Source organism: Haliotis rubra, unplaced genomic scaffold (assembly GCF_003918875.1).
Source record: "Haliotis rubra isolate DU_JTF1 unplaced genomic scaffold, ASM391887v1 Scf1099, whole genome shotgun sequence".
Classification (NCBI taxonomy): domain Eukaryota; kingdom Metazoa; phylum Mollusca; class Gastropoda; order Lepetellida; family Haliotidae; genus Haliotis; species Haliotis rubra.
Window position 1 is genome coordinate 1 of NW_025765002.1, and position 15,936 is coordinate 15,936.

Consider the following 15,936-nt stretch of genomic DNA (forward strand, 5'->3'; position numbering starts at 1 on the left):
CTCCTGGTTTCGGTTATTCATTTCGAGCATGGCTGACAGTAAGTACACATTTCCTGTTGACAGTTTTGTGTTGGTGTTGGTGTTGGTGTGGGTCTGCGTAGACTGTGTCGTTAAGAGTGCGAAGCAGTTGAATGGGAAGATTATAGATATGTAGCTATATGGTTTCAGGAGTGATAATTATTAATATCAGACAAGGTTATCAGGAAGTGTCAGGCGGTTGGGGAGTCGGGACAGTTTCTACACTAAGTCGTGCTGACATGCGATAAAGCGGGTATGCAAACTCAAGATATGTTATTGGGTCAAAATTTGCCTTTCATTCATTCATTCTATTCATTCTTCAAGTGGAATCTTGAGGCAGAATTGAACCGTATAATGTATTAGGAAGAGGATATGAAAGAGGATACAGCTTTTGATGAGGCGGAGACGGAGGGGTGGGTGTGAGTGGTACGGGGTTGTGGGTTTGTGGTGCATTTAAGCTCTATAATGCTGGCGTTTTGGCAGCACGAGAGTTAATGATAACAACACGACGCAAAATATGTTATGTCGAAATACCTGGCATACCATTCATTCATTCAATTATTCATTCATTCATTTATTCATGTAAAACCCTCTTGATACGCCTTGTGAAATAGTGAGTGAGTGAGTTTAGTTTTACGCCACTTTTAGCAATATTCCAGCTATATCACGGCGGGGGACACCAGAAATTGGCTTCACATATTGTACCCATGTGGGGAATCGAACCCGGGTCTTCGGCGTGACGAACGAACGCTTTAACCACTACGCTACCCCACCGCCCCCTTGTGAAATAGAACAACCTGATTGACGTTTTTGTGTTAGTTACAACTGACCTGACTAGTCTCTAACTACCTATCCAGGATATCCGGGACCTATATAGGTCCCCCAGCAGCAGGGCATGCTCGGTGATTTGGTTGATGTATGCAACGGTTTTCTAAAATTTATGAACAAAGTAAGTGACCCCCCTTGCATGTCATGTACAAAATCAATGACCCCACCCCCAATACTTTTTATGCATAATTTTTAAATTTTCAAAGTAATGAAATTGCTGACCCCTAGTAGCATGTGGTGCCCCTCCCCAGAACAAAATGGGTGACCCCCTAAAATCATAATCACCCCGCTAGCCCCTCAGCATGGATTATAGCTGGCGATGTTAATCACTGGATTGTCCGGTCCGGTTCGATCAATAACACACACAAGTCATATAGCTTGGATATTCTTTCAGTGTTAGACAACAAACTAATCTAATTGACACATGTTTTGATATGTCAAACGTGTCGGTGTATCTGCTTTGACCAGGATGTTTAAGCAGGTACCAGCAGCTTTAAATAGGGGATAGAACTTTATATATAACTGAATAGTTTCCGACAAAGATAGAGATAATATTAGTATGTTTCAAAACCTCAAAGTTTTCATGAACGTACACTGTATTTAACGTTCATATGAAATATGCTTGAATTGTCTTATATTACAGGAAACTTTCTTTCATTCTTTGACAACCTAGCCATATATGACAAACAAAGAATGCATTCGTACTATATCTCTAACGTTATTAAGTTTCAGTATTTTTTAATTTGTCGGTCTGGCAAAGAATAATGGTGTATCAATACCAGTAACTCCTGAAATTCAATTTATACATTTTGTCTCATTATTCAGTGTCCTCGGTATAGACAGTACCAATGGTATCCCAGAGTGACAGTACTATATGCCATAGAATTTTATTTCCAAGTTTCAGGACACAGGCCCATAGAACATACATAATACAATTATACATGAACAGGTTATCACACGTGGAAATTACATCAGTGAATATTGAGTGACTCTCGTAATTTAAAAGCGTGGAAAAGATATTTCGAGAGTTGTGTAACAGTGTGTTTTACATTTAGAAGACATAAGATGTACAATTTTTCCATATGATGGATTAGTGTAGGAATAGTTATCGAAAGAAATTAGCCTTAATGCTGAATATGAATTATATATTTTCGCCAAAAATTAAAACCTAATCTTTGGCATTCTTCTTTTTGGCTATAAGTATGACGTCCAGTTTCGATCATAAGTTTATGGCAGCAGCAGCAGATCTTGTTAACGTCTCTTCATCTTCTTATATATTTGCTGAAGGCAAGATTCTATATTAAGTACTTAATTTGAAAGCTGAATATGATTCAAGTTTCGATTTTTGAGATATGTTAACAGTCCACCACTGTTGACCACAGTCCATGATATGTTTTTGAACTGAGACTGACAGTACGTTATAGTGGGACTCAATGCGATCCAGAGCTTAGATGGCATCAATATTATAGCAATGGTTAGGGACTGAGCCACTAGCTGTTAAAATATTTGTTTCATCTTTTAGGTGGACAAGATAGTGAAGACGCCGGGTCTGAGCCAAGAAGAGTACAAGCACAGGTCATGTTACTCCAGGGTAAGATATTTTGAATTTTATGGACTGGGAGTTACTCCTACCTACCTTCAATCTAATTTTTCAAAAGCAAAGTATGAATTCTAGAGTAGGACTGAGAGACAGGGGAAATTGAAACTTCTTTTTCATCTTGTAACAGTGGCATACAGACCCCAGTTTATACAGGAGAAGAATTCCAAGACAGAACATACAGGATGAACAGTGAGAAGCGTGGCCTGGCCATTATCTTCGACAACAAAAAGTTTAAGAACAAGCCAACTAGAACTGGAACTGACAAAGATGCTGGAAAGATGTACCAACGTTTCATGGAGCTTGGTTTTACAGTAAATATGCATCCAAACAAGAAAGCTTCTGAGATGAAATCAATTATTAAGAAAGGTACTTATATTGAAACTACTTTATCTCATAAGTAAGGGTTCCCTGTAAGATGTAACTGAATGCCACGGTTGGAGCTACTTCTTTGATCAGTAAAAAAACAGGACACTACTGGTCAATACATGTGGGATTATATAACAGTGTTTTCGCTAAACATTAAAGGTGTCGTTGATATTCAAAAATATCATACTGTTATTTTACAAATCTTTTGGATTTTGTTTTCACATAATCAGAAGCGATTATTATTTCATATACACAGAAGCGACAAAATCCTTTCCACATTCATAAGAAATCTCTGCTAAAAGCAGAGTCAATCATTACAATATGACCATACCATGAGCATATGTAAACCACTTTACCCGTACCAGCAGGCTCTGGAAGAGAGGTACAGATCAGCACATGGCTTTAATGTTAAAAGATTCTGTGTCCTATCTCATGTGATCCATGTTTTCATGTCAACTATCTATCCTAGTGGCAGCGTCGGACTTCACCTCCTATGATTGTTTCGCGTGTGTCATCCTGTCTTATGGCGAGGAAGGACTGGTCTATGGAACAGACGAACCTGTACAGATAGAAGACTTTGTAGATCCATTCAAAAGACCCCGTCTCTGGCTGGCAAACCCAAGCTATTTTTATACAGGTTATAGTTACTTTATGTTAAATGTGTCTCTTCATTTAGTGTCTTCCTCCGTTGTTTTCGATGAAGAATCGAAATGTTCTTGAAGTAATCTCTGATTGTCTTTAAACCTAAACCTTTTAGAAGAACGGACATATATTTTAAATCCTTTGTAAATTAATGAGTTGAAGAATGATGGAGATAGCTAATTAGCCTGATACCCGTTTACTAAATACCTATTTGTTAATCAACAGATCAATTTGATCAAGTAGCAAAATGTTCCCTCACCAACGTGAAGTTTATTCCACTTTAGGCTTGCAACAAGGAGGAGTCTGAGGACGTGATGGATTCGATTGACGTGACGGGAGATACTGAGGATGAAGAGTTAATACCAGTGACGTACAGGATCCCCGTTGAGGCAGATTTCTTCATTGCATATTCTGTCGTCCCAGGTGAGGTGATCGTAGAGGAACACCTAAAGCTTGAGGTGGTGATCACTCTTTGATGACTGTCTGGTTAATGGACGGCTATATTTAGCTTTATTGTGAGTGTGTAAGTGAGTTAATATTTAACTTGGGAGCAGCATTGTGTCAGCCACATAGAGACGAGACATGGTTTCTGAATACATTTTCTGAGTTATTTATTAATTCACTAACTCCTTACTAAGTATTCACGTGAGCGGGCAAAAGTGCCCTTTAAACCTAGGTGCAAGTGGAAAAGTAGTTATCATCAGCAAATATACGTTGTGTGCTTCTTTTGAGGGTAATACGGTCTGATGCACGCCTCTTTGTAGCAGTGTCACCCGGGCAGTAGGCGAGGGATGACACTGCTACAAAAGGTTGTACATCAGACCGTTTTACCCGAGGGAGAAGCATACAACGTATTTATCATACCGCCATGTTAAATGTACAAAATATCATTTTATTTTATTTTGAAGATCGCTACCGACTATATGACATGTAAACAAAATGGCGCCTGCCTCTCGACTGGATTTTTTCGATCAGCAAAACATATTTTGAAAAGCTTAGAACAACAATAAAAGTGGTTATTTATGTTTAGGTTGATTGTGCAAACGAATCAATGTATAAAATAGTATTAAAAAGCAGTGAAAGTCGGTAAAATAATTGTGTACATAGTGAAACAGAAAACAGCTAATCGAACGGTTTTCAAACTTCATGCACTGCATGCGTCATATTATGACGTCATACAATTGTTAGCGATACAGCTTCTCGGGAGAAAGTTTACTGGGAGGGTGCCATGGAAACTTGTTAAAGCAAACTTGACTAATGAAATTAAAGTATTTTACATGTAGGTAAGGTAAGGGTCTATGTCCACATGTTAACTTTCTTCCCGCCTCTAAATGACGAAAAAAGGCGTATCGGTCATGCACATATAATATATTGGTCTGCCAAGTGATCAAAACATTCTATCCACGGAGGCATGTAACGGTGCATTGCATATAAGTACAGTATTAAACTGGATGTGTTCATGTTACTTTTCAGGCTACTTCTCCTGGCAAGGCAATGCAAATCAAGGGTCATGGTTCATCGAGGCGCTCTCTGATGTTTTGGAGAAATTCGGAACCTCCCTCGACCTGATGACAATGATGATCCGTGTCAACAGGAAAGTGGCTTATAACTTCGAGTTAAATAGAAGAACTGAATTCTTTAAGAGGAATAAGCAGATACCATGTATAACGTCCATGCTGACAAAAGAAGTACGTTTTCCCAGCACGTAATGTACACGTCATGTTGAGTCGCGTTGGTTTTGTCAGTATTGCTGGATCGTGAGTAGCCACCAACCTCAGAATATCATCAAAGATGATGTACTCTCAGTAGCCCGTAACAGTTCATGGCCATACAAAAAGTTCTACACATATGTCACTGGACAAAAGGATTGTCCACACAGAACTATTATGTTTCAGTTTGTGTACATACAAACAGTTCGCGAAAAGACACCTGCCACGTGCGGCTTTCGAACTGAAATTGAAGTCAGTTCGATTCGATACGTTGAGTAGGCAGCACGTCTAGAGATTGTTAGCTCGTGGTGTCCATTTGGGGTGTAAGATTTGGTGACATAAGTTTAGTGAAATAGAAAGTTAGGAATTTAAGACATGGTAAATGTAATCAAGGGTATATTAACAAAAAATATTACATTACAATTTAGTGGTTTTGTTTTATATCACGACTAGCACAGTTCCTGCTGACCAGTCACTGCATCAGTAGTTTATGGTTTATATGGCGTGGTATGAATAAACCAGCAGCATTGGAAAATTACCTGAACAAATTGATTCTTTCATCTATTTTGAACACAGGGCTTGCAACGCAAATGCAAAAATAAAAAAACAAAAACAAAACAAAACAAAACCCTGGAATCAAGGTATATACTGTCACTTATAGATTCTTAACGCGAGGAAAAGTGCTTGTAAGGTAACGATGTCGACACACCATGTTCGTTTCAGGCGAATTCAACAATGCTCACTGTATATACCCTTTGAAAATTATGTGCTAATTTCAAGCCCATAGATTTATCTACAAAATGAGACATACATCACAAGAATCGAAGCAGTACTTTGGGAGCAAGCCAATCTCACAAGAGCAAGCGATCTGATTGACGATAAATAAAATATCTCACATCATTACGAGCAAATGTGACAGTGAACGATTGTGTAGATTTCATTCTTGTCTAACTCTAATGGTCTAACTCAGTAAATATAGTTGAAAGATTCGTTTTTTTCAACATGTTTTCATCAAACAACTTTTGAGCTAAAGTCAAATGATTGAGGCTGCTTGGCAAGGTGTGTACAACACAAGACACAACCTTGATGGATGATACACATGACACAACCTTCATGGATGATACCCAAGACACCACCTTCATGGATGATACACAAGACACAACCTTAATGGATGATACAAGTGACATTACCTTCATGGATGATACATAAGACATAACCTTCATGGATGATACACATGACACAACCTTCATGGATGATACACAAGACAACTTTCATGGATGATACACATGACACAACCTTCATGGATGATACACAAGAGACAACCTTCATGGATGATACACAAGACACTACCTTCATGGATGATACACAAGACACTACCTTCATGGATGATACACATGACACTACCTTCATGGATGATACACAAGACACAACCTTCATGGATGATACACATGACACAACCTTCATGGATGATACACATGACACAACCTTCATGGATGATACACAAGACACTACCTTCATGGATGATACACAAGACACTACCTTCATGGATGCTACACAAGACACTACCTTCATGGATGATACACAAGACACTACCTTCATGGATGATACACATGACACAACCTTCATGGATGATACACATGACACAACCTTCATGGATGATACACAAGACACAACCTTCATGGATGATACACATGACACTACCTTCATGGATGATACACAAGACACCACCTTCATGGATGATCCACAAGACACCACCATCATGGATGATACACAAGACACCACCTTCATGGATGATACACATGACACTACTTTCATGGATGATACACAAGACACCACCTTCATGGATGATACACAAGACACAACCTTCATGGATGATACACATGACACCACCTTCATGGATGATACACAAGACACCACCTTCATGGATGATACACAAGACACCACCATCATGGATGATACACAAGACACAACCTTCATGGATGATACACATGACACTACCTTCATGGATGATACACAAGACACAACCTTCATGGATGATACACAAGACACAACCTTCATGGATGATACACATGACACTACCTTCATGGATGATACACAAGACACAACCTTCATGGATGATACACATGACACAACCTTCATGGATGATACACATGACACCACCATCATGGATGATACACAAGGCACAACCTTCATGGATGATACACAAGACACTACCTTCATGGATGATACACAAGGCACAACCTTCATGGATGATACACGTGACACAACCTTCATGGATGATACACAAGACACCACCATCATGGATGATACACAAGACACAACCTTCATGGATGATACACAAGACACAACCTTCATGGATGATACAGAAGACACAACCTTCATGGATGATACACATGACACAACCTTCATTGATGATACACAAGACACAACCTTCATGGATGATACACAAGACACAACCTTCATGGATGATACACATGACACTACCTTCATGGATGATACACAAGACACTACCTTCATGGATGATACACATGACACTACCTTCATGGATGATACACAAGACACTACCTTCATGGATGATACACAAGACACTACCTTCATGGATGCTACACATGACACAACCTTCATGGATGATACATGGACACTACACCTTCATGGATGATACACAAGACACAACTTCATGGATGATACACATGACACAACCTTCATGGATGATACACATGACACAACCTTCATGGATGATACACAAGACACCACCATCATGAATGATACACAAGACACCACCATTCATGGATGATACACATGACACTACCTTCATGGATGATACACGAGACACAGCCTTCATGGATGACAATACACAAGACACAACCTTCATGGATGATACATGATACAAGACACTACCATCATGGATGATACACAAGACACAACCTTCATGGATGATACACATGACACTATCTTCATGGATGATACACGTGACACAACCTTCATGGATGATACACAAGACACCACCATCACGGATGATACACAAGACAAACCCTTCATCGATGATACACAAGACAAAACCTTCATCGATGATACACATGAGACACTGCCTTCATGGATGATACACATGACACTACATTCATTGATGATACACAAGACACAACCTTAATGGATGAACCACGTTACACAACCTTCATGGATGATACACAAGACACAACCTTCATGGATGATACACATGACACAACCTTCATGAATGATACACATGACACAACCTTCATGGATGATACACATGACACAACCTTCATGGATGATACACATGACACAACCTTCATGGATGATACACAAGACACAACCTTCATGGATGATACACATGACACAACATTCATGGATGATACACAAGACACTACCTTCATGGATGATACACAAGACACAACCTTCATGGATGATACACAAGACACAACCTTCATGGATGATACACAAGACACAAACTTCATGGATGATACACAAGACACAACCTTCATGGATGATACACAAGACACAACCTTCATGGATGATACACAAGACACTACCTTCATGGATGATACACAAGACACAACCTTCATGGATGATACACAAGACACAACCTTTGATGGATGATACACAAGACACAACCTTCATGGATGATACACATGACACAACGTTCATGGATGATACACATGACACAACCTTCATGGATGATACACAAGACACAACCTTCATGGATGATACACATCACACAACCTTCATGGATGATACAAAAGACACTACCTTCATGGATGATACAAGACACTACCTTCATGGATGATACACACATATGACACTACCTTCATGGATGATACACATGACACAACCTTCATGGATGTTACACATGACACAACCTTCATGGATGATACACAAGACACAACCTTCATGGATGATACACATGACACAACATTCATGGATGATACACAAGACACCACCTTCATGGATGATACACAAGACACAACCTTCATGGATGATACACAAGACACAACCTTAATTGATGATACACAAAAAGAATAACCTTCATGGATGATACACATACACCACACATGGATGATACACAAGACAACCTTCATTGATGATACACATGACACAACCTTCATGGATGATACACATGACACAACCTTAATGGATGATACACATGACCCTACCTTCATGGATGATACACAAGACACTACCTTCATGGATGATACACAAGACACTACCTTCATGGATGATACACATGACACAACCTTCATGGAAGTTACACATGACACAACCTTCATGGATGATACACAAGACGCAATCCTTTATGGATGATACACATCACACAACCTTAATGGATGATACACAAGATACTACCTTCATGAATGATACACATGACAGAACCTTAATGGATGATACACAAGACACAACCTTCATGGATGATACACATGACACAACCTTCATGGATGATACACAAGACACAACCTTCATGGATGATACACAAGACACCACCTTCATGGATGATACACAAGACACTACCTTCATGGATGATACACAAGACACCACCTTCATGGATGATACACAAGACACCACCACCTTCATGGATGATACACAAGACACCACCTTCATGGATGATACACATGACACTACCTTCATGGATGATACACAAGACACAGCCTTCATGGATGATACACAAGACACAACCTTCATGGATGATACACAAGACACTACCTTCATGGATGATACACAAGACACAACCTTCATGGATGATACACAATCACACAACCTTCATGGATGATACACATGACACCACCATCATGGATGATACACAAGACACAACCTTCATGGATGATACATGTGACACTAACCTTCATGGATGATACACAAGACACAACCTTCATGGATGATACACGACACACAACCTTCATCGATGATACACAAGACACACACCATCATGGATGATACACAACACACAACCTTCATGGATGATACAAGACACAACCTTCATGGATGATACAGAAGACACAACCTTCATGGATGATACACATGACACAACCTTCATGGATGATACACAAGACACAACCTTCATGGATGATACACAAGACACAACCTTCATGGATGATACACATGACACTACCTTCATGGATGATACACAAGACACTACCTTCATGGATGATACACATGACACTACCTTCATGGATGATACACAAGACACTACCTTCATGGATGATACACAAGACACAACCTTCATGGATGCTACACATGACACAACCTTCATGGATGATACACATGACACTACCTTCAAGGATGATACACAAGACACAACTTCATGGATGATACACATGACACAACCTTCATGGATGATACACATGACACAACCTTCATGGATGATACACAAGACACCACCATCATGAATGATACACAAGACACCACCATGATGGATGATACACAAGACACTACCTTCATGGATGATACACGAGACACAGCCTTCATGGATGACACACAAGATTACCTTCATGGATGATACACAAGACACTACCATCATGGATGATACACAAGACACAACCTTCATGGATGATACACATGACACTACCTTCATGGATGATACACAAGACACAACCTTCATGGATGATACACAAGACACCACCATCATGGATGATACACAAGACACAACCTTCATGGATGATACACAAGACAAAACCTTCATGGATGATACACGAGACACTGCCTTCATGGATGATACACAAGACACTACCTTCATGGATGATACACAAGACACAACCTTCATGGATGATACACATTACACAACCTTCATGGATGATACACATAAGACACTAACCTTCATGGATGATACACATGACACAACCTTCATGGATGATACACATGACACAAACCTTCATGGATGATACACATGACACAACCTTCATGGATGATACACATGACACAACCTTCAATGGATGATACACACAACCTTCATGGATGATACACAAGACACAACCTTCATGGATGATACACAAGACACAACCTTCATGGATGATACACAAGACACCAACCTTCATGGATGATACACAAGACACCAACCTTCATGGATGATACACATGACACAACCTTCATGGATGATACACATGACACCTTCATGGATGATACACAAGACACAACCTTCATGGATGATACACAAGACACCACCAGCTATCATGGATGATACACAAGACCTTCATGGATGATACACAAGACACAACCTTGATGGATGATACACACACAGCCTTCATGGATGACACACAGACATTACTACGACACAACTTCATGGATGATACACATGACACAACCTTCATGGATGATACACATGACACAACCTTCATGGATGATACACAAGACACAACCTTCATGGATGATACAAAAAGACACAACCTTCATGGATGATACACAAGACACAACCTTCATGGATGATACACAAGACACTAACCTTCATGGATGATACACATGATTACAACCTTTCATGGATGATACATACGACACAACCTTCATGGATGATACACAAGACACAACCTTCATGGATGATACACATGACACAACATTCATGGATGATACACAAGACACCACCTTCATGGATGATACACAAGACACAACCTTCATGGATGATACACAAGACATTAACCTTCATGGATGATACATGGATGATACACATGACACAACCTTCATGGATGATACACATGACACAACCTTCATGGATGATACACAAGACAACTTTCATGGATGATACACATGACACAACCTTCATGGATGATACACAAGAGACAACCTTCATGGATGATACACAAGACACTACCGTCATGGATGATACACATGAGACACTACCTTCATGGATGATACACATGACACTACCTTCATGGATGATACACAAGACGCAACCTTTATGGATGATACACATCACACAACCTTAATGGATGATACACAAGATACTACCTTCATGAATGATACACATGACAGAACCTTAATGGATGATACACAAGACACAACCTTCATGGATGATACACATGACACAACCTTCATTGATGATACACAAGACACAACCTTCATGGATGATACACAAGACACCACCTGAATAGATGATACACAAGACACTATCTTCATGGATGATACACAAGACACCACCTTCATGGATGATACATATGACACTACCTTCATGGATGATACACAGGATACCACCTTCACGTATGACACACCAGACACCACCAACATGGATGACACACAAGACACGACCTTCATGGATCACACACAGGACACCACCTTCATGGATGACACTCAAGTCACCATCTTCATGAATTACACACAACACACCACCTTCATGGATGACACACAAGACACCAACTTCATGGATGACACACACGACACCACCGTCATGGATGACACACAAGACACCACCTTCAAAAAAGACACACGAGACACCAGTGGATTTAGCATCTGACCTTAAAAGGGAAGGCGGGTGGTTCGATCCTATGCTGTATCAAACAACATTATGACAAAAGATCGTCCGTTTTGTTACCCTCTGTGGCGCGCGGTATCAAGGGCACCGTGTGAGTGGCGAAAGCAGTAGTATATAGAATGGGGATTCTGTGACAGGCCAACTAAGAGCGCCATTATATGCCAATTCTGCTTCCAGCCCCCCAGTATAAATTAACGATTTCGAGCAGGGACATCATTCAATGTACATCCCAGACCCCCGACATGCACCTCACAAACCCCCAAGGGGGGTTTGTGGTTCTGTTACAGGCCAACTAAGAGCATCATTATATGCCAATTCTGCTCCCAGACCCCTGACATGCACCTCAACGATTTCGAGAGACATCATTCGATGTACAGCCCATGCACCTCAACGATTTCGAGCAGAGACATCATTCGATGTACAGCCCAGACCTGCACCTCAATGATTTCGAGCAGAGACATCATTTGATGTACACCCCCGACATGCACCTCAACGATTTTGAGCAGAGACATCATTCGATGTACAGCCCATGCACCTCAACGATTTCGAGAGACATCATTCGATGTACAGCCCATGCACCTTAGAAACTCCACCGGGGTTTGTGGTTCTGTTACAGGCCAACTAAGAGCGCCATTATATGCCAATTTCGTCACTCAATGTACAGCCACCTCAGAAACTCCCACTCAGTGGTTTATGAGCGTGTGCCCGTACGCGTAAGTCGTCGTCGTGATCCACCGTTTGGTGTCCAAGGGCGACAGCGACATCTTGTTGAGGTTGATGCCGTAGATGTTGTGTTTGTCGCTTCTCAACGCATTCATTCGGTGTTTGAACGTCTTATTCTTGAACAGAGCTTGTTTGAAGAGGACGTGCTTGATGTGTTGTTTCACCACGTATTTCTTGACCCCCTTTGCCTTTCGGATCTCCCCCTTGTCAGCTTTCAAGATGGAGTACATCTTAGGCCTCAAGCCGACGTATTCGGCGATGGGTGTGCCCACACATTCGTCCTTCATCTTTTGTTGGTCGTGCTGTGTAGGGCATGGTCCTTGGGGTAATCGCTGGTGTCGTACAGGTGTATGTGTTTCTTCATGTCCTCGTACACGTCCTCAGTGCGTATATCCAGCAACAAGGAATCCATGTCCGTGTACAGCAGCCCGCATCGGTCACCGTATTGCTTCTTGAGCTGGTTGTAGTAGAAATCATACATGAGATGTTTGGACAGGTCGAGGATGCTCATCCCCACATAGCCGGGCCGATTGAGCTTGATGTGACTTTTGTTCATGTGCAGCGCCGCCAAATCGTTATCGAATAGCTTGCTTCGGTTGAAGGCTGGGCTAGCGATCAGTTTCCTGAGTTTTTCCTCCTGGTGCGATCGCTCGAGTTTTACCGTCACCCGTTTTCTCAGGTTCTCCATCGTCTTACCAAACACCGAGTTGTTCATGAGCTTATACAAGTTCTTCTCGAAGTCACTGGTGGCTACCTTTCGCAGGTACGTGTTCATTCTGATGTAGGGCTCCATCCAAGGACTTTGGTTGAACTTGAGCACCCTATGAATTTTGGTCAGCTTCATACCCAACGATAGGTACAGGTGCAGGTTGCGATAGTGCATGACGTACTTAGTCTTGTTCATCAAGTTCGGGACGAGTTTTTCAACCCCAGCCAGGGTGTTCTCACCCAACAAGTCCCGCTGATAGTCGGACATCCAGTCTCGGCAGACCATCAACCGTTCGGGGGCCAGTGGGTAGCTGTTGTGGGTAGCGTGTAATGCCTCGGGATACTCCAGATCCACTTCGAGGATGTAACCCTTCCCCGAATCCGTCCAACCACTCAAACCCACCAGTAGACAGACACTGACTCATAGCCCAGCCGTACAGGTTGTTGGCGTCGAGATAAAGGAGATGATTGGTGGGCTTGCTAGAGTCGTAGCCTTCCATGTACTTATTGTTGGCTCTTGCGTACCGTTTGGCGGCCATGGAAATCCCTCCTCGCAATCCTTTCTCGATGAACAGGTGCATGTCGTAATCCGTGAGCAATTCCAGCTTAACTCCGGTTTTCTTCAAGAGCACATCCCACGATAGACCGGGGCTGGTGTAGTACCATGCAGGGTCGAGTTGATGCTGTTTTAAACACGTCCTCCTAAACGTCTCAAACACATCGGCTAGCAAGAGCACGTCCGTTCTCAAGTACAGGTCGTGGTAGTCACCCAGATTCTTACATCCCAGTTCTGCGCGTGGTCGTAATCGTCTTGGGAGATATGGGATTCGGTCAGGCTGCTGTAAAATCGACCGATGGGAGGTAATCGGGTCTCATCGAACTTAAACCAATCATCCATGTACTCGTATGGGTACACACCCTTCCTCATCATCAGGGGCCGAGTCTCAGCGTTGGTGTATCGATCAGTGATGGGGAAGGTGTCATTGGCTTTGACCAAACTATCGAGCGATGACAGGAGGAACTGAGCGCTGTCAATGAATCTCAGACCGTTGAGCGAGAACGAGATGTATTTTTCCATGTTGTTGGGGATGCACTTGATATCACCACCGACCTTCGAGATGGCCTGCATGATCAGGTGGGCATCGTACCCTCTCATATTGTGGAAGACCACGGGGATGTTGAATGTTTTAGGCTTGATTCTAAGCTGGAGGGCAGCGGTGTACAGCCTTTTCCTAATGATTTTCTCTTCCTGTTGCAAACACATCAGGAATCGTTCGGCCGCGCTAGGACCTCGGTAGATGACTGGAGCGTTCGTTTGTCCATCACATCGGACGACCACGTACCCGAACCCGCAGGCTTGGTGTTCTTGGGTCTTGCACATAAAACTTTTGCTTTTCGAATTGCGCCCAGTAGGAGATGGGTGTCAAGCGTTCTACACCCATGAAGTCGAACCCGGATTCTTTGATCGATGGATAGCTGGAACGCCTGCCTGGATTACCCGTTGGTTCATGCGTAGCAGCTATGACCGCCACCACCGCACAGTAATCGTTAACATCGTCGCCTTGGGTTTTGGGGTTAACGAGGGCCTTTTTGGCCCTGAAATGCTTGGGCACCGGTATGTGCGACCCACCTCTGAGCGGCATGTAGTTCGCTATGTTGAGATAAACGGTGTTGATTTTGTCTACCACCCACCCAGAGCCCATGTGGGTATATCTCTCCAACGACTCTTGTATTTTCTGCAACGATGCGTCGATGGAGGATTCAATCAATTCTGGTTGGGTTAGGGCTTCCTGTTTGCCTCTGAAATAAGGTACAACGGACTCAGTACTGCCGTCCGTATTCTGTTTTTGGAGCTCCATTTTCATCGTTAGTTGGTA

The 15,936-nt window shown here is 41.9% G+C and overlaps 2 protein-coding genes across 2 annotated transcripts in view; both read left to right on the plus strand.

Moving 5' to 3' along the window:
* Window positions 1-6: 6 nt before the first annotated feature.
* The window catches only part of LOC124283944 (caspase-7-like), a 43,322-nt gene continuing 27,392 nt past the window's right edge, over window positions 7-15,936 (plus strand). The window contains exon 1 of the mRNA XM_046719985.1: window positions 7-38. Within this exon, the coding sequence (XP_046575941.1) occupies window positions 29-38 (10 nt within the window). The 5' untranslated portion in view covers window positions 7-28. The remainder of the gene's footprint in view (window positions 39-15,936) is intronic.
* LOC124283960 (caspase-7-like) lies at window positions 3,510-5,178 on the plus strand. The gene is made up of 2 exons (XM_046720008.1): window positions 3,510-3,877; window positions 4,928-5,178. The coding sequence occupies exons 1-2, from the start codon at window positions 3,769-3,771 to the stop codon at window positions 5,161-5,163; spliced, it is 345 nt and encodes a 114-aa protein (XP_046575964.1). The 5' UTR covers window positions 3,510-3,768; the 3' UTR covers window positions 5,164-5,178.